The sequence below is a fragment of the Pollachius pollachius genome (assembly GCF_949987615.1).
Source record: "Pollachius pollachius genome assembly, chromosome: 16".
NCBI classification, from domain to species: domain Eukaryota; kingdom Metazoa; phylum Chordata; class Actinopteri; order Gadiformes; family Gadidae; genus Pollachius; species Pollachius pollachius.
The window spans coordinates 6888111-6911643 of record NC_136949.1 but is presented as its reverse complement, the minus strand read 5'-3'; the positions used below and the strand labels follow the sequence as shown (position 1 = coordinate 6911643).

Sequence of the window (23533 nt, the reverse complement as noted above, 5' to 3'; positions counted from 1 at the left end):
TCCAAATACTGACCAATAGCTGTAGGCCTACAATGTACGAACAACATGTTGATTGTACCACTTCAATAAAAAAACACTTCAACAATAACAGAACGTTCTGTGTTGTTCATGATGGGTTGGTTTGGATCTGTGTGTGCCTTTCAATAATAATAGTAAAAATACACAGTTCGTTCTGTGTTGTTCATTGATGGGTTGGTTTGGATCTGTGTGTGCCTTTCAATAATAATAGTACAAATACACAGTTCGTTCTGTGTTGTTCATTGATGGGTTGGTTTGGATCTGTGTGTGCCTTTCTGAACTGTATTTAGGTACTTTATCTGCTCCAAAGTTATCTCAGTGACACCCTGAGTGGTGTCTTACGTAACACATACAGGCCAGACATAGTCTATGTCCTACTATGACTGGCTAAGTAACTTTTAGCTGATGCAGGCATAGGCTATATGGCAGACATGGAATCACTTACAGGCAAACAAACTGGCAAATACAGGCATATATACCAGTTATATGGCCCATCGACCCCCTGGGTATACCATAGGCTATACTAAACATCTTGATACAGCACTTCATGTATCGAGATTTGAGGGAGGGGGGTGTCGATTTTACAGCTGTTCAAACAGCCTTGCAGCAGGTGTAAAAACTAAATCGCCAAGTAGGCCACGGGAATTGGACTTAGGTTAACACATTAAGACATTCTATTTGAACTTTGTTACATTATCAACAAACGAGGACGTTTCATTTACTTGGAGAGGGCTGTGTACTTTAAGTTTTCATTTATTGTTTATTGTTGTTCACTCCATAATCACTGTAAGTATCGGGGGAAATGACGCATATCTTTATGCATCATTTCCCCGTCTGACTTCAACAATTATATTGGCCTACTTCAGGTTGATATCAATTATGTAACCAGTTCCACACAGGGCACCACATTGAGCCATACACCGCTATATGGCATGCCTGGGGAAAGTGGGAGGAGTCTAACAAGTGCCTCTCCAAAACAGGATCGTGTGCGAACAAGGGAGGGAGGGCTGGAAAGTTCGGAAAACAGTTTCCATAAAACAGTCTACACTGCAGAGGGGACCAATGGATCTGAAAATAAATATATAAATCGACACCGTGACGTCCGACTTCCAGGGGCCGAGGTATGAAACAAAAGTGTCTCTGCAGGCCGCTGTCATTGAGCATTAGTTCCTCGGTTTTGTAGTTGGTTTGTGGAGATTTTTTGCAGATCCAAACGTACGAAGAGCTGTTGTCATTTGAATGTTCCACTGTCTAAGGATGTGTCAACTATAGCGTTGGCTGTCAAGTCGGGGGTAGATGTGTTGAAACACTGCTGAAGTAGCCTATCAAGTGAATCACTCGTTTTCCTGACGTATGAAACTTTCAGCCGCAGCTGACCACTCCTCAGCCTGCACCGCCGCTCTGGTTCAGCCACATGCGATGGAGGGGATCTTGCACGTTTAGACAATAACACCGTACTTTAATAGAGTGCAAAGATAGACTGGACGGGTCCAGTGTCTTATCTTCTAAAGTTCGGGTCTCGAACTTTAGAAATAGCCTACAATTTGGACTACCTTTCTGAGAAATCTCGGAATTGCAAGTTCGGTTTCTCAATGGATTTGTTGTAACTTGTAACTATGGTTATAACTATATATTGACAGTTGCATATCCTACGGCCAATACTCAGAATAAGTCGTGGAGGCTAACACAAGTGACACTACTGATTTAGAACCAAATGACCTGATATTGACATGTGTGTGACTGTGTGTGTCTCCATGTCGGTCTTAGAGGACTGCAATCATCATGGATCTCAGCGGTCAGACGGAGAGGATGCCGTCTGACGAGCCCCAGGAACACCGGACACTGAAGCCCTGTCTTCTCAGAAGCACAGGTAGGCTATCAGAGAAGCAGGCTTAATGGCACCCTGGGAATCAAACTCATCTTCATCGAACGCTTAAAAGTTAGACATTTTTGTTTTAAGTTTAATTTTCCCGTGTTTTATTGATCATATATTCATTATATTGATTATCATTTTATGTTTTAAGGAATGACAAAAATAGCAAAACAGCAAAAAGTTCAAAGAACAAAAAATGTAGAGAGAGAACCTTTTTAAATGGAAATGCATCAAAAAGCCATATGGTCCAATGCTAAAGAACAGAACATAAATAACTACCAGGCATACCCTGATAAACCTTTAATTTCATGGTGTTTATTCTGTTATTCTGCACATGGCTGTTGTGTTATTGTAGTTCTCCATTAATACCATTCCAATAGGTGTGGCAGAGGTGAAAGCCTATGGTGTTTAACTGCAATAGCTGCATTGCAGTGGTAACACCAAGGGCGTAGGAACCGGGGGGGACGGAGGGGACGTGTCCCCTCCAATATTGGAGACAGGCGCATCTGTCCCACCTAAAAATTATACCGGGGGAGAAAAATATTTTATTTTATTTTGAAAGCGCAACACAGCGTCTTGTCACCGCCTCTTATTCTAAAAAACTGGATGATTGAGGGTGCAATTAAAGAATTGATTTGATATTTATCAGTTCATTACTGCCATTCAAAATGTGTTTTCCTTTACATTTACAAATGTATCTCTTTAGTAGAATAAAATATATTTGTGAATTTTTTCAGTGTAGTTCATTTATGACTTATTTCTGTTCAAACCATTAACGGATCTGTCAGGTTTCCGATATGTGTCCCCCCCCAATGTTAAACTCATTCCTACGCCCCTGGGTAACACTAATAGTAATGTAGCAGTAGTAGGCCTAGTTCATGGCTGGTAGGTGAAGAAGTAGGGTGTACAGAGTGTACCCAAAACCCCATCCCAACAACCTCACTTGCTATCTTGCTGTGACCTAGCGTCTCATTCCTAACTTCTCTGTATTGCAATCAACACCTTTGATTGCATCAGTACACTGTGACTACAGCTACACGGTATCATCAGCAATAAACAACATACCTTATCTCCACCAACCATCCTCCTCTCTTTAAACACTTACTCTGTGTGTGTGTGTGTGTGTGTGTGTGTGTGTGTGTGTGTGTGTGGCTCAGGAGGTAGATCAAGATTATTTTGGTCAATATTGAAATCACGATTATTCAAACGATTATTTTTGAGTTTGAAAACATGTTGTATTTATTCAGCATGTCTCTCTGATTTTTTTTTGGAAGTAAGAACTTTGAAATTCCGCCTTAAAAAAAGACACAAAAGGGTCAAAAAGAAAATGTTCGAATCTAAAATGATAAACAGATATGTATCCAGCTGCTCTGCCCTTTCTATAAAAAATATAAAAATAAAATAAAATAAAAATAAGGGAAAAACTCGATTATGTTAATTTTGTGATTGCTTGACGCTAAAATCGAAATCGCGATCATACTTCGATCAATCGCCCAGCCCTAAGTCCATACCAGTTATGTCTTGTCTACCTGTGGGTCCAGGCTGCAGCTGGCTGGTGGTGCTGGCGGCCGTGGCGGCCTCTCTGAGTGGCCTGATGCTGGGCTACGAGATGGGCCTGACCTCCGGCGTGCTGCTGCAGCTCCGGGGCCTGCTCTCCCTCTCCTGCCGGGAACAGGAGCTGCTGGTCAGCTCCCACCTGCTGGGCTCCCTGCTCATCTGCCTGACGGGCGGGCCCTTCCTGGACCGCTACGGCCGCCGCTGCTCCATGCTCCTCGGCGCCGCCATGGTGATGGCGGGCACCGTGGTCTCGGTCGCCTTCGCCTCGCTGGCGGCGCTGATGACGGGCCGCGCCGTGATCGGCATGGGCACGGCGCTGTCGGGCACGGCCGCCTGCCTCTACATCGCCGAGATCTCCCCGCAGGAGCGGCGCGGCCTGCTGGTGACGCTGTACGAGCTGATGCTGGTGGTGGGCGTGCTGCTGGGCTTCAGCTGCAGCTACGCCTTCGCCGCGCTCCCCGACGGCTGGCGGTACACCTTCGGCCTGGTGACCCCCGTGGCCCTGCTGCAGTTCGCGGGCCTGCTGCTGCTGCCGCCCAGCCCGCGCTTCCTGGTGGCCCGAGGCCGGGTGGAGGGCGCCAGGGGCGTGCTGACCCGACTCCGGGGCGGCGGCGACGTGGACGCCGAGCTCCGGGACATCCGGGCGGGGCTCAAGGAGGAGTCGGAGCACGGCTTCCGGGAGCTGTTCAGCGGCAAGGCCAACCTGCGGCGCCGCCTGCTGACGGGCGTGGCGCTGGTGTTCCTGCAGCAGGTGACGGGCCAGCCCAACATCCTGTCGTACGCCTCGCCGCTGCTGCACAGCGTGGGCTTCAACAGCGCCGCTGCCGCCACCCTGGCCTCCACGGGCTTCGGCGTGGTCAAGGTGGTGGGCACCATCCCGGCCGTGCTGCTGGTGGACCGCCTGGGGCCCAAGAGCTTCCTGTGCGTGGGCGCCGTCGCCATGGGGATGTCCTTGGTCACCCTGGGGGTGGTGACGTCGCAGAGCCACACCCACCTGACCAGCTTGTGTCAGAGCCCGTCCGGGCTGAACCAGAGCGACCTGAACGGTGGCGTGGTGGGAATGAACTACAGTCATGTGACACCTGACGACTCGTTGCCGGCGCGGTGGAACAGAAGCGGCGGCGTTGGTGACCTGTCCCCCACTGCTGTGATGGGGGGCACAAAGACTCCGGGACAGGAGGAGGAGGAGGGGCGGGCTGGAAATGGGTCCGCGGTGTCATACACTCTGAAGTGGGTGTCTCTGATCAGCTTGCTCGTGTACGTTGCAGCCTTCTCGGTCAGCCTCGGGCCCAGTAAGAACAAGCACACACACACGCACACACACACACACACACACAAACACGCGCATGCACACGCACTTACACACCATTTCTGCTTTTCAGTGAACAAGTGATTTAATTCCCTTTATTCAAATCTCTTGTTTACTTATTCAATCTTATTCACTGACTCACTCACTCACTCATGATTAACATGACCTGGATTAAGTCCACACTAATCTCCCAAACATCTTTAGAAAAACATAACTAAAATAAGAAATGATCAATTTATATTAACACTTTGGCAGTTTAAAGTTAGGGTATAATTTACAATTAGGCTGGTATTATATTATATATTAAAGGTCTGGATTGACCTTAGTTGAGTTGTTATGTATGTCAGATCAGAGGGCAATAAGTCTGAAAACAATCTGGACACAAGCTATAATATATCCCTGTAACAGACTCCAGGCCAGGTCAGATGTGCAGTAGCCCTATTATCGTTGATTAAAGGCTGACATAACCTGCTATCTGTTTTGCACATTTGCAAAATCACGAGTGATTTGTGACAACGATAAAAAGCCAAACCTATTGACCCATGAAGAAACTGGTTTTAGACATGCCAAACTGTAACATCCCTCGCTAACTGTCGCTAACTGTATGGTAACTCATCTTTTTCAGAATTCTCCCATTTTTTGTTATGGTCGATTAGTCCTTTCCCTCTGCAGGTGTGTAGTGTATTATACAGCGCTCTTGCAGTTTAGTTAGACAACAAGGTCCTGCTTCTCAGCGACCACGCCAAAAAAAAAGATTCTTACGACATGCTTGTTCACGTACTGCGGGGTGGGGAACGAGAAGAGTCCAAGCTGACGGACGTCAGAGAGGCAGCGCTAGAAGCTGCTCACCATTTCTCTCAAATTAACACACCCAATCCTCAAACACTAGATATTCATTTCACAAGAACTACGTGGGTGGAGAGAGATATGCTTGAGTCGTGAACAAATGGACCAGTTCTCACAAAGTGTAGTCAGACTTTTAGTCATTGGCTCTCCCCTTCTTAGTTTTGGGAAATATTAGCGAGTGTTGGCATGTAATTGTGTGTGTGTGTGTGTGTGTGTGTGTGTGTGTGTGTGTGTGTGTGTGTGTGTGTGTGTGTGTGTGTGTGTGTGTGTGTGTGTGTGTGTGTGTTCTCTCCCGTTTCTTTTAGTGGTCTACGTGGTGGTCAGTGAAATATTCCCCACTGGGGTACGGGGCAAGGCTGTGTCGGTGGTGTCGGCGGTGAACTGGGCGACCAACCTTCTAATTTCTATGACCTTTCTCACCGTCACAGGTGTGTATGAACAGGGTACAAAATACACAGATAGTACAAATACGTGCAGATTGTACACAGGTGTTGTTGCAAACAAGAGGGTAAGGAGTTAGCGGAGCTTGCCTGGTTTACGGGAGCAGTATTATAATTTAGTTAACTACTTTTGCATTTTTATTTGGGTTCCATTTTATTTATTAAAGAAATCACTGAGGTTTAGTTGAAGTTACCCAAGGTGTTTTTTTTAACAAAACCATCCATACAGCCCAATGCACACAGGAAGTATGCACACACTCACGTAAAATAAAGAATTATAAATATTAGGTTAGTTACAATAAACCAAGTTGTTTGGATTTGTCGATCTTCCAGAGGCCATTGGCGTGTCGAGCGTGATGTTCCTGTACGCTGCTATGAGCTTTGTTCTGCTGGTGTTCGTCATCCTCTGTGTCCCTGAGACCAGGGGCCGCACACTGGAACAGATATCCAAAGAACTAGCTATGAAGTAAGTGGGCCCTTTGTACGCGCTGCTATAGCGCGTGTAACGCATCTACGCGCCTAAACCAATGGTTCCCTATGCAAAAATGCCGATTGTCTACGCCTCTAACGCGCGTAACGCGTTCAGTGTGGCCGTACATTAATACACACACATTAACCCGAAGACACACAATGAACTGTATCGCATCCATTCATTAGCACACGTCACATTAGCTCATGTCATTAGCTCTCAAAAGAGTGTACCCTGCCAATAATGAATTAAGAGAAGCAATTGGTTGAATTTAGGTTAAATACAGCCCACAACCATATTTTTAATATTTTCCTCGCTCAGAAAATACAATATTTGTAGGGTTAGAATTGAACAAGATACCCTTAGACACGAGTAAAATATGACTTCAATGTGTGCAAACCACAACAGATAAATCCTTAAACTCAATAAACGTTAAATATTTTACGACGCCCAGGTCAGAATGATATATTCTGAACTACACAGTAGTTATTGAGGTCAACCTGTAAATAAGTGTTGAAGATAAACGTGCTCTGACTTAGGTACTGTAAGATAACTGCAGTTAAGCCTAGTAAATGTTTTCCTTAAACCATCTCATCCCCCCCCTCCCACGCTCTTATTTTGTAACAGGAAGCACATTGATTTGCACTTCTGCAAGCGGGTCCAACCGCAGCAGAGAGAGGCGGAAAGGAGCCTCAAATCCACAGACGCGCCCGGTAGTCTCGCCCTCTGATCCACGGCGGTCGAGCGTGCTGCAAGACAGTAGCCGGGCGGCCCGCACGAAAGATACGCCCACGCAACCGCCAAAGGTCGGCCGGCTCAGGATAAGATCATACATGGGTCACCAACCTTTTCGTCCCCTGATATTCATATGGGGTCACAGCACATTATTGACATAAGCTATGACATTTGAACTTTTTTTTTTTTTTGAAGAGCGATACGATTACATTCATCACGACAATAATGTTAATGGCAGATGTTGATTGGGTTATGAACAACTTGGGTCAAAGCAGTTGCACAAACATTAAAGTTGGGGAAGCAAACCTTTTCAGAGCTAGAAATGTGGTCACGGACGGAAAAAAGGTGAGAAACCACGAGGATAACAGCACACGGGTGTACATGAGATCGGAGCACAAATACCATGGCCCCAGTTCTGTCTTCGCCAAGCGCCTCTAGATAAACACTTTGGAAATGAAAGAATAGCAGCCGTTTTGGAGCGCAAAGGATGAGTTTGCGGTGTCCACGTACATGTTATTGTTTGGCAATGAAGTCCGATCTGCTGACAAGCAGCATGGAGGTGTTAATATTGAGGATCAAGATGCTTTAATTCCTAAACTTCCTTCTTCACCAGATTTTGTTTCAACTGTTCTGTGGGTGTTAGTCAAGCTCTAAATGATTCTCACTTTTGCTCTGCGTTTGTGAACATAGTATTTTTTAACATGCTTTTCTTGTCAATTAGTGATAGCTGATTCTAGTGTGACGAATGCCTCTGAAATAGGAAGACCCGTGGTGTATGTGTGACTGTATCCACCTTTTCTCCCATATATTCATTACACATTTAACAAATCTAACATGGCTGCACTCTCCCCTCATTTTTCAAGGTCGATAAATGTCCTGTCTGGGATTAGTAAAGGACCATCTTAACTTATCCTATCACTGTCTGAATGGCCACCGAACTTTACCCAGAGCGGTACCTGAAATGGAAGTTCCAGATTCTGCAATTGTTCTACTTCAATGATTTCTGTATTCACTTTAAATACGTATCTGAAGAATGTGGTACTCAGGTCTGACCGGACTGGTAAGATGGTGTCCTCCACCAACGTAAAAGCTGTTGTTGACAATTAACAATCACAAGGGGTCCACTGAAACAATGACACTTTGGCCAATAAAAGGGATATTTTGATATTCGTCTCTTGAAGAGTGTCCATTGTATATACGTATACACTTGTTTATGTCAGAGGGGTGGAAACCCTGTTGTCCTGTCCAGATTCCAAATCTGGCTCGGGCTGTCGTGGTTAAAATATGGTAGGTAAAAATACTTAGTTAAAATAATAACTTTGAGCACCCCGGTGGTTAGGGTAACCGGGTAGATTGCGTACCATTAAGGCTCAGTCCTGACCGCAGCGACCCGGGTTTGATTCCTGCCCATGGTCTTTTGCTGCATGTTTTCCCCCATCTTATACCTTCATGACTCTCACTCAATAAAAAGGATAAAACCTTCAAAAATAAATCCGCCAATGGCGTTTTTGCTGTGTCCCTGCAAAGCAGTTCTGTACACTGATGTGTCTCGGGACCCTCTTGTTGAGACCGAGGATTCAAGTTATTCTACACAAGTCTGACATGCAGCGCTATTGACAAGCCAGTAGCGCTGCATTGCAATATTACGCTTATAACAGCCCTAAACGAGCCCCTTACCATCCCCGGGTCTCCAATTGGATAGTTTCATCAATCCTCACCTCGCCACTGATAGCCAGTGTCCTGGCAAAGACTGGCAGCTGTGCATGACCTATGAGGGTTCTACAGACTAAGTGGATGAGGTGTCATAACCCACCCCTCACACACACCCACACAACACACTACTTTAAGTGCTTTGGGTACCTTCATTGAAGTTGAACAACTTTAAACAATAATGTAGTGGAATTTATATGACTGTCTACGCAAGAGGAAATCAGGACAAAACACACAAAGATCCTATGGTAGTCCTCTTTTATTCAGTAAACCATTTTCATCTCAATACAAAATACAAAACAAAAAAGAAATGTTGAACAACATAAACACGCGCTCCCACTAATCGTTAAGGTAAACATTGTGATTCCTCCACACACACACACACACACACACACACACACACACACACACACACACACACACACACACACACACACACACACACACACACACACACACACACACACACACACACACACACACACCTCAGCATGCCTGTATTTACATATTGTGGACCATGTCTGACCAGGCCAGCTGTCAACGGCCCTCCACCCCACCCCCCCCCCCCCCCCCCCCCCCGGCTGAGCGGACTTATTGATTAATGCTGTGTAAAAAGCTTAGTTAAAAACATCCACAAATAACTTTTTTTCCCACAACTGCAACTAAAGCTGAGTTGGTAACAGTTAGGGTTAGGTGGACTCGTGAAACAGCCTAGCATTTGCATATAATGAGGAAACATTTTCATTATATATACATATACATGTGTGTATATATATATATATATTATATTAAAAGAGCAGTGGACGGAGTGACTCTAGAGGTCATCTTTAAAACGAGCAGTTGGTTTCCATTGTTAAAATACAGAACACTCTGGACAGTCTAACGCCATCTTGGCATCTAAAATAGTTACGTGGCTCGAAGGAACTGGCTTTGCGTTGGTCGGTGTTTTGTTACTCTGGTTGAAGACCAGTTGCTCACCGACGGGACAGGAAAAAGATGTGACAGTGCATTTAAAAAAAGGAGAAAGCAGGGGTAGATCAGGTGACCAAAAGTCCCAAACATCAAAGTAGTTAGTAACACCATCAACAAGGGAACATCTTAGAATCAGTACGACGGAATCTCTTGAGACCCTGGCGAGCGGCTTGTGTGTTTTAAGTTGTTTTTGTTTCTAGTAGAAGAAACAAGCGCTCCGTGCTCAGGCCCTCACTGGCCGGCCCGTCGATACAGCTTTCGCAGAGATGAGAATAACGTACGATCACATCCAAGCATAAGGTGCCTCCACTCCGGTCCGAAGAAAAATACCTCCAGATGGAGGCGGTCGTCCTTTTTCCTCATGCCGAGCCACCTCCCCCCCCCACCGGCTGACCGGGTCTCCATTTTGTTTGTTTTGTTTCTCTTCCACTATTTGCGGAGGGGTTTCTGACACTCAAACAGTAGTGGGTAGATCTGCTCCACAGCTGTGGCCACAGTCTGTACATTTGGTCCTGGGGGCACGGCCGCAGTGGGTGAAAGAGGGACAGAGACGTTTATTTAGGGTTGGGAGAGGTTGACAAAGAAGTGTGAAGGGTGGGGGAGTAGAGAGAACAAGTGATTTGAATTCTGTCTTTCGTTGTGAACAAAAAACGGGTTCTTGGTTCAAAAAAATGACCTTTACTTCCACGCAGTCTTTTTGGTTAAGTGACTGGGTGCCATCCCATATGTTAATTGTTTTGTGATGTTGCCAGCACCACAGTGAAAACAAATGATGTTGATACCTAGCCCTGCGGGTTCGTTTCTTTAACAAACTGTATGAGCCAAGGGTAAACATTTTGGCTAAGCTATGAATTTAACTGTCGTTTAGAATAAGATTCATGACTTATTGCATGGAAATTAATGAGAAGCAGTTTGGGCGTGCACAACACAGAAGAATAACAATAATTTCTAACGCCCTAAAATCAAAAATTGACATTAAACCAAGCTCACTGAACACTACTCTATACAACAATACCAAATCCCAAAAGGACAGGAAGTATATTTCTACGGAATGCAAACATGATGCTATGCCACAGATACAGCTGGTTTGTGCCGCTAATTTTTATAGGAAGATCTAATCCTATGAAGGTAAACATTTGTACCAAGAGGATGTTGACTTGATGTGAGAACTAGTAGAATACGATGCGAGAACTTGTTGAAAATAAATCTGAACTTGAATGTTTACATTATCACTTCTGACAAATATTCAGACAGTTCAGCTGAATTTAAAGTTAAAAAACAAAACATTTTTTGAATCGGAAATCAAAGCTCTCTTTTGCTTTGCGGTCTTGAATCCTCCGGTTGATGCTCACTGCAGAGCCGGATGGGCTGAGCTTGACCTAGTCCAGCTCCACCTCTCTGGACCAAATGATTGGTTCATGAATCCAGTGATAGGAATGGCAGGCTGTGATGAGCTACGTTCAGTAGCTCATTTACACTAACCAAGATGCAGATTGTTCAACTTAACAGTGCTTCTGTCATTTAATCATTCAAAGATAGATGGTTTTAACCGGCCTTTCCTCTAAACTCCAGCGCACTTGTTGCCATGCCGACGTTATGTGATGGCAGTTGAGCTGCGGTAAAACAATGTTTTTGCGTGAACTAGATTAGTCGGTATAAGACTTCTACTTAGACTTCTACTCCTACTACTTCCATAACCATAATTGCATGTTTGCAACCCATTTATCACAGAAAGTGTTGCAGATTCCCAACTTTTTTTTATTAGGGGGAGAAAATGTGTCTACAAGTACACATTATGGGTTGGTTATATATATATATAAATTATCCATTATATATTCGATTTTGTTAAGAGAAAATGTAAACAGCCGAGTTCAGATTTTGGTGCAACCAGTTATCCTATCGTATTCTACAAATTCTCAGACCAGGTCTAGAAGCACTCGCATTTTGCCACATATTAACCGTCATAGAACCAGCTCGACATGTTATTGTAATCCTCCTCCATCTTAATGATATTCAAATCCACCTGACACATCAAAAAACATTGGCGGGTGATTTCAACAACCACTTGTACAGCGTGCAAGCTTTGACTGTATGTGATCATGTGAAATGCTGAAAAATGCAAGCGGCGTTTTAAGAACGTCCGATTGTTTGACACAGAGAGCAAGCTAGGGATAGCGGGAGAAAGTGGGAGGGCATAGACATTCACCTGTGACTGTGATGCTTCCAGTGGAAAACACCTGGACAGTAGCCTTGATCTGTTTAATCCTGTATGTGGCAGCAGGGTGCAGCTCAGGCTCATAACTAGCAAGGACACACACACAAAACAGAAAAACAATAAGTTATTTTCATTAAATATGTGTCTTTAATTGTGACAATACATCGCCTGAAAAACTGTTTGTCCCCACTAGAGGTCACCCTATCCTTACAAATAAAGAGGATGGCCCTCTTTAAACCCAGACTAGAAGGGGTGTGTTTCTCTTTACTGACGGCTTCCTCTATTCCTCTTTAACCATATTCCGTTTTTTTGAGGATATCTATGTGACTACCTTCTGTGAACGTAGGTAGGGATGCACTAATTCCAAATAGTTACATTTGGGTACTCGCCGATACGAGTACTTAAACCATTCGTTTAAAAAAGAGCGGGCGTGTTATTGCCATGGTTACAGGCCACAGCAACTTTGTGATACTTTTTTAATCACACATGAAATGCGCCACACACCGTGGCGCTATATTACATGTGTCCGGTGAGCCCGACCCTCCAACGCAGGAATAAATCGATGCTCAGACGGAGCATCACCATCAGAAAGAGTACAAGAGCACAGTATCGGGCCTGAGTCCGAGTACTGGCATCGGTGCATCCCTAGATGTAGACGTGCTTTACCTGGCTATGGGGCGGTTTTTCTTAGTGAAGTCGATCAAGCGGATTGAGAAGGGCATGGAGCAGACTGCCAACACATTGACCACCTTGTAGTCAGAAAACCGCACCTGAGGAAATCACAGGTCATGAATGAATCTGAATCTGAATATTTGTGCGAGGACACCGACTGATGCGTTTGGCCATATGGTGAATCTCCAAAGGGACCTACAGTGTATTGGGAAGCATGCTGTTACAGAGTAGGGTTGCTCGATTATGGGAAAAATCATAACCACGATTATTTTGGTCAATATTGAAATCACGATTATTCAAACGATTATTTTTGAGTTTGAAAACATTATGTATTTATTCAGCATGTCTCTCCCAAAAAACACTTTGCAACTGAGAACTTTGAAATTTCGACTTAAAACAATACACAAAATGGTCAAAAAGAAAAATGCTCCAATCTAAAATAATGTACAGATATATGTATCCAGCTGTTTTGCACTTTCTATAAAACATTTAATGAAATAAAATATATATATATATATATATATATATATATATATAGAAAACTTGATTATATTAGTTTTGTGATCTGCTGACGCTAAAATCGAAATCGAGATCAGAATTCGATTAATCGCCCAGCCCTATTACAGAGGACATAGGAGTAATGAAACGCGCTCAAGGATGCCTTCAGGTAGGATGCAGGCATTGGGGGTCAAAAAAGAGGACCTCTAATCATAGCTACTAGAGTATCGTGACTCCCCCTTCCTTACCCTAAAGCCCAGCTTCTGCAAAGTGCGTGCTAGCCGGCGGGCGCCGACTTTGGACTCGTCCTCGCTGAGAAAGAAAGACAAAGAGTTGGAGAAAGAGCTTGGGGTAGAGTGCAGGAGCAATAAAGAGCATCAGTTAGGCACAGCATAATGAATCCCTGAGACACACCGACCTCTAAACGATGCACTTATACCTCAAGTATAAGTACATGCAAGTATCATGATGAAGACGCAAAAAGTTGGTGGAATTGCAATTTACCAGAATAAGAAGTAGTTTGTAGACACTTAACAATGCAGTCATGTCAAGACTGAAACACGGCATGTGAAAAACTGGTTGAATGAGGCACGCGTGCCACCACTGGCACGGGGCAGTATAATCATTGGCACACTTAAAAAAAAAAGAAGAAGTTATTTTTAATTTTTATTATTATTATTATTATTATTATTATTATTATTATTATTATTATTATTATTATTATTATTATTTTAAAAAAATCACAGCACAATGCGGCAGCAAAATCATTACTTCCGATTTTTTTTGCACTTTATTCTGTTTTGGGCATTTCCTCCCAGTCAGGGATGCAAACACATGTATGACAAAAAAAGAGAGCGCTACCCAAAGTCTGAAAAAATATGACGGCGTAATATCCTATTAACATGAGAAGGCCTATGCTATATGCTTTAATAAATAGGAATTCAATTTAGTATACACTGCTTCATAAAGAGACAGACGGACAGACAGCACCAGCTAATCTTAAGCAAAAAGATTGTGTCTTACCTTTATTTATGTGGCAGTGATCTCATCCCGTGGTGTAGCCTACCACATCCACTTAGTTAAACTAGTAGGTACTTGTCCACAGCGTCCCCAGTGAACCGACTCCTACGGGAGACCCTGTCGGAGACCCTCTCCGTAGCTCTACGTGCGCATGCGCATCCAATATTTAATCAGTCGATGCAACGGCAAGGGCTGTGATTGGTCCCCTAACAAAATCATTTCCGGAATCACTTTTCTTTACTTCGAAGGCTCGAGGGGTCTCAGTCAGATTACGGATTATTGACGCCTGCACGTGCGCACCGATCGACTCGCACACGCCCACCCCCCCCCAAAAAGAACTCTTCGGATCTGCACGAACCCCGCAGGTCCCCAAAATCTATGATAAAAAAGCGACTCGTGCCAAAAAGTGTGCCGTTTGCATGTCTGCCAGTGCAAATATGTTTTAATTAGTTGGATGGGATCAAATGGGATCAATTAATAGTTTTTAAACCTATGTTGTGAGTAATAGAGAAGAAAATATTTAAAATATTGTTGCAAGTGGCCTTCATGCATCGCCTTCACATGGTTTTGCAAAGCTGTACATGTCTTAAAGACATTGATGTGGATGGTTCCAACATTCTCATATATTCTTGTTTTTTACATCTCTCACAGTGCAAATATGTTTTTGAATGAGTTTCTGAAAATGGTGTTTTAAGATGGGACATATGTAATTATAATTTGTAAGCCCATGTTGCAAATATAACAACCAAAAAAACATATAAAATGTTGATGCATGATTGTGGACTATATGGAAATAGTACAATTCCAGGTCTTCTGGAAATGTTTTTGGTCGCTGTGTCATAATTCAGCTTAACTTTTAATATATTGTTGCTTAAGGCACACTCATTAAGTGTGAGAAAATGTAAAACTGGCACTTGCAGTGCCAGTTTTACATTTTGTGCAGTTGTGGTGGCAGACAGTCAGCCACCACAACTGCACAACACACTTGCTACCCCGATTGGCCAGTTTAAAAAATGATTTGTGTACACGTAAACAAGTTACCTGGTGGCTCCAGTGCAAATTATTTTTCCTGAGGACCAGATCGAAGCTGTGATCTTGGGCTTGCGAAGTTTCATCAAGACTTTCTGAGGACGGGCAAACACACAGACACACACACACACGTTACAAATCTCGACACAGCTGAGAAAGGTTAAGGATGAACAAAAAACCTGTTCCCCTCACCCCTACTTCCGGCTTGTAGATGACATTGACCCCTTCAAGGGCAATGAGGCGAAGGTTGAGGTGGCATCTTGTCCTAAAGGTTGCCACCACATTGGTAATGATGATGTCCAACGCATCCTCGTTACCAGAATCCATGTGTGCAGTGTGTGGCACAGCAAGGGAACCACTAGGTCTTTCTCCTCACACATCCATCAGCAAATACCATCACAACTGGCCCTGGACGGAGATGGATCACCTAGGCAACATAGACACTATGTTAAGGCGTTGCTAAGGTGTTTTTTCTGTTAACTGGATTAACATGTTTTAATAATGGTGTAAGCAAGGTTTATGATTCAAAGTTTAAAGAGGCTCTGAACTGCCAGGTTTTTTAAAAACACAAATTGAGATCATCACAGTACCATTACTGGATAAGTTGCATTATAAAGTGTTATGCGTTTAGCAACGCAGACGTGTGTGGTTGTTACCTGGATGGTTGCGTCGTAAGAGAGCCCACAATAGGACATTTACGAGGTAGTGAGCCTGGTGTTTTGGACCTTCGGGCTTGAAGACAAGTTGTGGAAGTTCAACACGTATCAAGCCTGCACCTATGCGTAGAATAATCAGGGTTAGTGGCCATAACAAGCTTGTCTCCAGTGCACTATGACAGGTTACTGTGGAACGACAATAAGAAGATGAAGCTAACGCTTCTGGTTAGCGCAGCTCAGCTACAGCTAGTGTTAGCAAGGCTGGTAATGCCTCGTAGAAGACTTTAATCCCCGGCTAAATTAATGCAACGATAGCAATTTTAGACGGGTTGTCCTCCCCCTCGCCTTACATATAAATATGGAGCTGGAAGCTCGGTCTTAGGAACCAGAGGGGTTATAAGGGACAGTTGGTGTTAGCTGCAGCGGCTAGTGCGCTTCGTGTTGCATAGTAACGCAGATCACCGGCTCGGGGATAAAGTACGTCCGCTGGTCGATTGTAAAACGGTCAGGTTTAAAATGCGTGAGATGTGGTTTCTCCCGTTTCTTTACCCGTCCGGAGCTCAGCGTACAAGGAGCCTCCAACAAAGAAAGTGTCTTGTCAGGGAGACGAATGAAAAGTTACTAGCTAGCTAGCATTACAACCCCGATTATTTGCTCATATGATGACAATTGAAGGGAACTTGCATGAAGCCAATGAAAACCGAAGGGAGCATCCAGTTTGTATGCATTTATTTTAAATCGAGATGTAGTGATCGATGTACCTTTTTTGCAGAGACGAATCGGTGTTCAAATCATGAAATCAAAACAATGGCAACAACCCAGTGAAATATTCCTCAGCTACTCCTTGCAGGCTTTTTTTTTTTTTTACTTCCTGTCTTAAAGTGTTTACTACCGCCACCCTGTGGACGAGAAATATGTTTGTTGTTACGTTTCCCAAATAAAAAATAAATACGTTTCCTTCACTTAGTTTTAACAAGTTGTCTTTAAAAATAAAATAATCAGTGGTGGTGTGGATATCTTTCATGATCTCGAATGTGAATAAAAGCATTCAGTTGTATTGACTGAGTTAGAATAATTGAATGAGTCTTGAAGGTCAGCTCACTCCTCTTGTATTGTGCAGAAATGCCTCATGCATTACTGGCCAAATCTATTTATTTCTGAGAATAATCCACGTGGTCTGCCAATAGTACACTTAACAAACTAATTTAACACTCTGAAACAGATGCTGAAACCAGCCGTTTTCATTGTTTATAATCGTATGACGTGCAGGTTTTGGGAAACAGTGCAATTTATAAGCAAAATGTATTAATCTGGCATGCTCAGCTGGCAACTGTAGACACTTTAGGGAGGCTGAAAATTGAGGAAAATAAGGAGTCATGTTGGAAAAATTTGTGTGTTTGTAATGAGGACTGCCTCTGCCTCATGAATGGATATAGTGAATGGCATCTAGAGTTTTTGCAGTGGTAGCCTATTAGTTGAGTTACAGCTTCCAAAATCGTTTGTTTTTGTCAGCCTGTGTATTTGTGTTTTATCATTGACTTGTATGTGCATGACACATTACTTATTTTTCATGTTTGCGTGTACTAACCCAAATCCTCCCGCTACAAACAAACACACATTCTCACACTTGGCCGGTTCTCAAAGAAAGCAACTAAATAACTTTTAAATGATTCATCCCTGGTTACCAAATTCTCTCTATCTCCCCCACTCGTTTAATCTCCCTGCAGGCCCATCTAGATGAAATATAGCCTCGTAAAGGACATCCATTCTACTGCTGAGAGCCTTGTTCAGATGTCCCAAAATGTTTGCTGTAAAGTATTGGATTTAGGGCAGGTTTGCAAAATCGTGAAACTCGGATGCACTCTCTGTGTGTCTCTTTCCTCCCCCTCACTGTCTCACTGTGTGTATTTGCATGTGTGTTCGTGTGTGGGTATGTGTGTACGTGTGTGTGCGTGCTTATGCATGTGTGTGTGTGTGCATACGTATGTTTGTGTGTGTGTGTGTGTGTGCGTGTACGTATGTATGTGTGTGTGTGCGTATACGTATGTATGTGCATGTGTGTGTTTGTGTGCATGGACCCACACGTTGTGAGAGCAGTGTACTTACAGGTTTGTTGGGTTGCACATTTTCGTGCAGTCCTTCCCAGAGGAACAATGCTGGTTCTCTCCCCTCGGCGCAGTATGCTGTGTGTAAACAATGTGGATGGGAGCACTTGCAGGACAAACAGAAGGACACGATTCTGAGAGTAAATAGACGGTCCATCACCACGTCGACTTTTCATCCTCCCGCGACGGTTGTGTGAGTATTTTCCATTGACAGTGTTTATAGCGTGTTTGTGTGTGTGTGTGTGTGTGTGTGTGTGTGTGTGTGTGTGTGTGTGTGTGTGTGTGTATGTGTGTGTGTGTGTGCGTGTGTGTGTGTGCATGTATGTGATCGACATTAAGATGCATTTCATCTATTCAGTGAAAAAAGCATGACGAAAACATATTGTTTTACATTGGTCATCCAACATTTGACATTCCAAATGTCGTCTTTCCAAGTTCAGGTTTTTTCCTTTAACTTCAATCATTAAGTAAGCAAAATTCCGAATAATAATGAATAAGGGCGTAAAAAAAGTTAGCTGTAAACAGTGAGATAGTTTAACATTCTTATGACACAAAGAAGCAAGAAGAATAAACAGGCGACGCAGAAATTCATCCAAACACGCTTATTGTTAGTGAAGATAACGGTGGTTCTTCCTCTAAAACCCTAAACACATCTTCATTGCATTGTGGCAACGGATGACCTCTGCATGGCCAGTACACCACAAGTGTTTGTCAAGACTGCAGTGCTCTGCTTATATTGAGCGTACTTCATAAGCCTGGGGAAAAAGGGAGATAGCTAGTGTTTTGGGGCGTCTTGCTCTATTCAACATGGATTTCCCAATGGAATGATGGCATTGTGAACATTATCTCAAGTTTCAGAAGTTATATTATGACACGACCGAAATGACATGAAAAAGGCTGAAAAAAGTGGTCTCCCGGGGAGACCTTTCTGAATCCTAAACGTCGGAGAAAGATGAACAGAGAAAACCAGAGAAACCATGAATTCCAGGACAAAATGAGGGCAAGCAGAGAGTACAGAGACATGATGGAGTGAGTGAGATAGGGAGGAAGAGACAAGAAGTGAGAGCTTTTAGTCGCACTGCACACCTGCAGCCTATACACACTGACCGTGCACAACTCGTCATGCATGCAGGTGCGCACGTGTCTACGCTGGCCTGTCTATGCACGGATGCGTCCAAGCGTGCGCACGCGTGGGTATGTGTGTGTGTGTCTGTGTACTTTATGCGCACGTGAGTGAGCCTGTTTGTAGGAGACGGAGATGGATGGTGTGTGATTTGGCGATGTGGAGGGCTCTAGTGCTCTGGGGGTGTGGCCCAGGGGTCTCCCAATGTAAACAAAGACGTGGGAAGACCAGGCCTGTTTACATCCTCCTCATTCTTACTGCAGCCATCCAGCCAACCAGCCAACCAGCCAGCCAGCCAGCCAGCCAGACATCTATCAGACATTCAATCAGCCTACCAGCCAGTAAGCAAATCAGCCGGCCAGCCAGCCATCTAGCCAGCCAGCCAGCCAGCCAGCCAGCCAGCCAGCCATCTAGCCAGCCAGCCAGCCAGCCAGCCAGCCAGCCAGCCAGTCAGCTAGCTAGCCATGCAGCCAGCCAGCCAGCCAGCCAGCCAGACAGCTAGCCATGCAGCCAGCCAGCCAGCCAGCCAGCCAGCCATACATTAAGCCATCCAGGCAGCCAGCCAGCCATCCAGCCAGTCCACCAATAAGCCAGCCAGACAGCTAGCCATGCAGCCAGCCAGCCAGCCATCCAATCAGTCAGACAGTCAGCCATTTCGTTAGCCAGCCAGCCAACCAGCCGGACAGCCAGTGAGTCAGTCAACCAAACCGTCAGCCAGCCAACCAGTAGGCCAACCAGTGAGTCAGTCAACCAATCACTCAGCCAGTCAGTCAGCCAGTAGGCCAACAAATCAGTCAGCAAACTAACTAGTTAGCCACCTCATTTGGATCTTGACCGCACAAATACACACACATGGGGGTTTAGGGATGAGTTTCACACACACATCTTTGTAGCGGTATTCGTACAGGGAGACACACTGATGCCGTTTTAAGCAGTGCACCAATGCCAGAGGCATTAGAGACAATTGGTGATACACTGCACTGAAATGATTGATATTATACTTGAGTGCAACGCATTCATTCCTCCTTTCACCCGAGACGGTTTCAGCAGAGCTCTCTGACCAGGAGAGCCACGCCACCGTCATCGTGGAGCTTCAACCCAGGGAACAACCGTCTCCCCCTTCTTCCTCCTCAGCATTTCCATTCCAGCGGCGATGAGAGAGCGACATGACAGAGCAAGGCATCGCTCCAGCACTCCCAGGGCCAGATCTCCCTGGTGATAACATCAACACACCTGCAAAACCACGTCGACTGAGCCGCTGATCTGATGGTGTTTAGACTGGCCGTGAGAAAATGACAGCCGCAGCCGTAAGCATTACCGCACAGGCTCTCCGTCACCACCGCTGAGATGAATCTGTGTGGGTGTCAGTTAAGAAGTACATGTAAGAAAAGCAAGTGCATTGTTATAAATGGAGTGTACTCACTGTTACGAGCAGTGTATTGAGTCGAACATCCGGGCTTCAGAAGTCCCAAGCACTATTTTGGGGTTGGTGTTTTGGTATTCACTTTTTATATCATATTTTATTTATAGTTATTATATTGTTTTACATATTTTGATAAAAAAGGATGGGTTGAACTTGGACTTGCATATGGATTTTAGAAACATTGATGTTATATTGTGCGATGTGGATGTAAACAGCACGCTTGCTCACTTTGTAATGCAGTTTACCCTTAACTGTCTTGCAGAACTCTGAATTGATTCCTTTACTATTTCCACTTATAACTGTTATCATTCGGGTGATAAAACACAATGTCAAATCATGGTCAGTCAATGTTGAAATAAATCAAGAAACTCGTCTCCTCGCTCTACTGGATTAACCTTCGCTGAAACACTGCCCTGATAAACAAGGCCTGCGATGACCGCCGACCTCTCCTTCGTGTCTACTGGAAGAGATGGAGGGGGGCCCCCCGGTGGCCATTTTGTCAGGGCCTGAGACAGAGAGGCAGCCCAGTGTTTAGATAGAGTAGGAGTCACTGTAAGCTGTCTGAAGTGGAGTCTTCCTCTCTCACTAGAAAACAGAACCCTCTGAAAACAAACTGCCTCAAGAGAGAGGGAGAGAGGGTGTGTTTTTGTGTGTGTGTATGTGTGTGTGTGTGTGTGTGTGTGTGTGTGTGTGTGTGTGTGTGTGTGCGTGTGTGTGTTTTGTTATTAAAATAACAGAAGACCAAAGTTATAATACAAATAATGACGTGTGTGAGTGTGTGTGTGTGTGTGTGTGTGTGTGTGTGTGTGTGTGTGTAGGAGGGGTCCACATCAGCCTCACCCCAAACATGAGATGTTCAGTTTAAATAATACTAATTTAGCTTCCCATGGTTTGGGTCTCTTATGTGCATGATGTGCAAATGCAAACACACACAAACACTTGTGTTGGAAGGAATGGACAAGTAGGATATCAGATCAGGTGTGACTTCAATTACACACTTGGTTGCTTTTTGAGAATGTGTGTGTGTGTGTGTGTGTGTTTGTGTATGTGTGTGTGTATGTGCTTGTATACAGATGTGTATGTGTGTGTAGTTGTGTGTATGTGCATGTGTATGCGTGTTTGTGTACATGCGTGCGCGCCTGTGTGTGTGTCTGTGTGTGTGTGTGTGTGTGTGTGTGTGTGTGTGTGTGTGTGTGATGAAACAGGGATGGTGTTGACGTGAAAGGATGTTTTGGGGTGGCACAGGAGGGATGCACTTGGCTGGGGTGTGGAGAGATGATAGGAAGGGAAGCTACGTGATCGGGGTGTTCCCCTTTTCTCACTGCTTGAGTTCTTCCGAGTGTGCGCCTTATATTGTGTGTCGTTTCGGTTGACAGACACACATGTTTGAAACACACACACACACACATCAGATTGATATGCTCTGGGTGATACTTTGTCACACTGCTCAAACCTTACAACACAAATCATATTTAACAACCCACAAACACATAGATGCAGCAGACACATACTGATGCAGGCATGCGTGGGACTGTGTTTTACGCACACACACACACACACACACAAACACACACACACACACACACAAAAACACACACAAACACTGATATCTAAATGAATGGTCTCCTCGGGGAGTCAGCCAAAGGCCACAGGCTTATGGCAAATACATTTCTTGGAAAACGGCTTCATCATCAGAACATCTACTCATTAGAAACTCCTTCTTTATCCTCTGAGTAGACCAAGGGGAGGGAGGAGGAGAGCGCGTGGTAAGAAATAGAGAGATAGAGGAGAAAAAAAGGGAGAAAAAGGTGAACTTTGCAAGAGCACTGTGGGTCAAATGCTAGCGAACTGTGTGAAAGGAGGGATTCACTACGCAATTGCTCCAAATACCAACATGGGACTTGGTGGAGGAGAAGCATTCTGGCAATGGGAACCGACAGAAGTCAGGGGGACACATGGACTAAGATTAGAGCCGTCGAGAACCTCTGAGTGTTTGGGGTTCAAAGACAAAGGAAACACCATATAGAGAAGACACAGAGAGAGAGAAGGAGAGGGAGAGGGAGAGAGAGAGAGAGAGAGAGAGAGAGAGAGAGAGAGAGACAGAGTACACACAGACACAGACTAACCTTAACCCCCTTTATTATTTTGTATCTTATCTTATGTCTGATTTTACTTATTGTAAAGAACCAATTTTCGTGCAAATAAAGCACTTCAAATCTTGAATCTTGACAGACAGAAAGAAGCGGAGAGAGGTTGAGTGGGAGGGAGAAAGAGAAAGAGCGAGAGAGACACTGTCAAATATGGGTTATTTCGTTTCAGATTTCAAACTGGATCCTCTTGTCCATATATCGAGTTAATCTCCCCCTCCTCTGTCTCACTGTCTCTCCCCTCTTATCACTCAATCAGTGCAGGAAGTCATTATAGGGTTAGCCAATAAAGCCCCAGTCAGATGCAGTGTGTCTTTGTCAGTGGCCGTGTGTCATCGTCCGCTGCAGGGCTAATAAAATATTGTTCCCCAGGCCTCACGAGTCACAGAGATCGGTCTTCGGCCCGCTCTCCACTTCCTCCCTAGCAGAGTTCAGAGGGTTAAAAGACGAAGAAGTGGTTAAAAGTGGCTCAGCTTGCGTTTCATTATCAAATGTGATGATTCTCTTGTATTTTGACTCAAGGGGAAAAGTTGGTTGTGTGTGTTTAGATGGTTATCTGTGTGTGTATATCTGTGTGTGTGTATTTGTGTGTGTGTGTGTGTGTGTGTGCTCATTAAAAAGCTTGTTATTGTGTGAGATTTGTGGATTTATGGGTGATTTGTTTAAGGTTAAACTATCCTCTCCTAATAATTAAACATGCTGTTTGCCTTGGGTTT

The 23533-nt window shown here is 44.4% G+C and overlaps 3 protein-coding genes and 1 long non-coding RNA gene across 4 annotated transcripts in view; 1 reads left to right on the top strand and 3 right to left on the bottom strand.

Annotated features, from left to right (window-relative positions):
• The window catches only part of LOC307088383 (uncharacterized protein), a gene marked incomplete at both ends in the record, with an annotated part of 132824 nt that overhangs the window by 97533 nt on the left and 11758 nt on the right, over nt 1–23533 (bottom strand). The window lies entirely within an intron of this gene.
• slc2a12 (solute carrier family 2 member 12) lies at nt 1029–8386 on the top strand. The gene is made up of 6 exons (XM_079753948.1): nt 1029–1139; nt 1786–1888; nt 3433–4740; nt 5909–6031; nt 6377–6509; nt 7140–8386. Exons 2-6 carry the CDS (start codon nt 1801–1803, stop codon nt 7240–7242), a joined length of 1755 nt encoding a protein of 584 aa, XP_079610074.1. The 5' UTR covers nt 1029–1139; nt 1786–1800; the 3' UTR covers nt 7243–8386.
• LOC307088318 lies at nt 9199–9491 on the bottom strand. The gene is made up of 2 exons (XR_013812555.1): nt 9397–9491; nt 9199–9324 (listed from the first exon to the last, which is right to left on the bottom strand). It is a non-coding gene; the product is annotated as an uncharacterized lncRNA (long non-coding RNA).
• On the bottom strand, nt 9542–16885 carry tbpl1 (TBP-like 1). Its single transcript, XM_079753461.1, has 8 exons — nt 16781–16885; nt 16020–16139; nt 15556–15790; nt 15376–15458; nt 13563–13626; nt 12811–12914; nt 12136–12230; nt 9542–10441 (listed from the first exon to the last, which is right to left on the bottom strand). The coding sequence occupies exons 3-8, from the start codon at nt 15688–15690 to the stop codon at nt 10359–10361; spliced, it is 564 nt and encodes a 187-aa protein (XP_079609587.1). The 5' UTR covers nt 15691–15790; nt 16020–16139; nt 16781–16885; the 3' UTR covers nt 9542–10358.

Bases quoted from the DNA above. Each gene is read 5' to 3' on its own strand.
- tbpl1 (XM_079753461.1), bottom strand. From the start codon at position 15,690: ATGGATTCTGGTAACGAGGATGCGTTGGACATCATCATTACCAATGTG. The intron at 12,231-12,810 runs GTAAAGCACGTC...TGTCCTTGCTAG, and splicing joins AAAAACCGCCCCATAGCCAG to TTATGAGCCTGAGCTGCACC. The intron at 10,442-12,135 runs GTGAATGTCTAT...CCGTGCCCCCAG, and splicing joins TGGAAGCATCACAGTCACAG to GACCAAATGTACAGACTGTG.
- slc2a12 (XM_079753948.1), top strand. From the start codon at position 1,801: ATGGATCTCAGCGGTCAGACGGAGAGGATGCCGTCTGACGAGCCCCAG. The intron at 4,741-5,908 runs GTAAGAACAAGC...CGTTTCTTTTAG, and splicing joins CTCGGTCAGCCTCGGGCCCA to TGGTCTACGTGGTGGTCAGT. The intron at 6,032-6,376 runs GTGTGTATGAAC...TCGATCTTCCAG, and splicing joins GACCTTTCTCACCGTCACAG to AGGCCATTGGCGTGTCGAGC.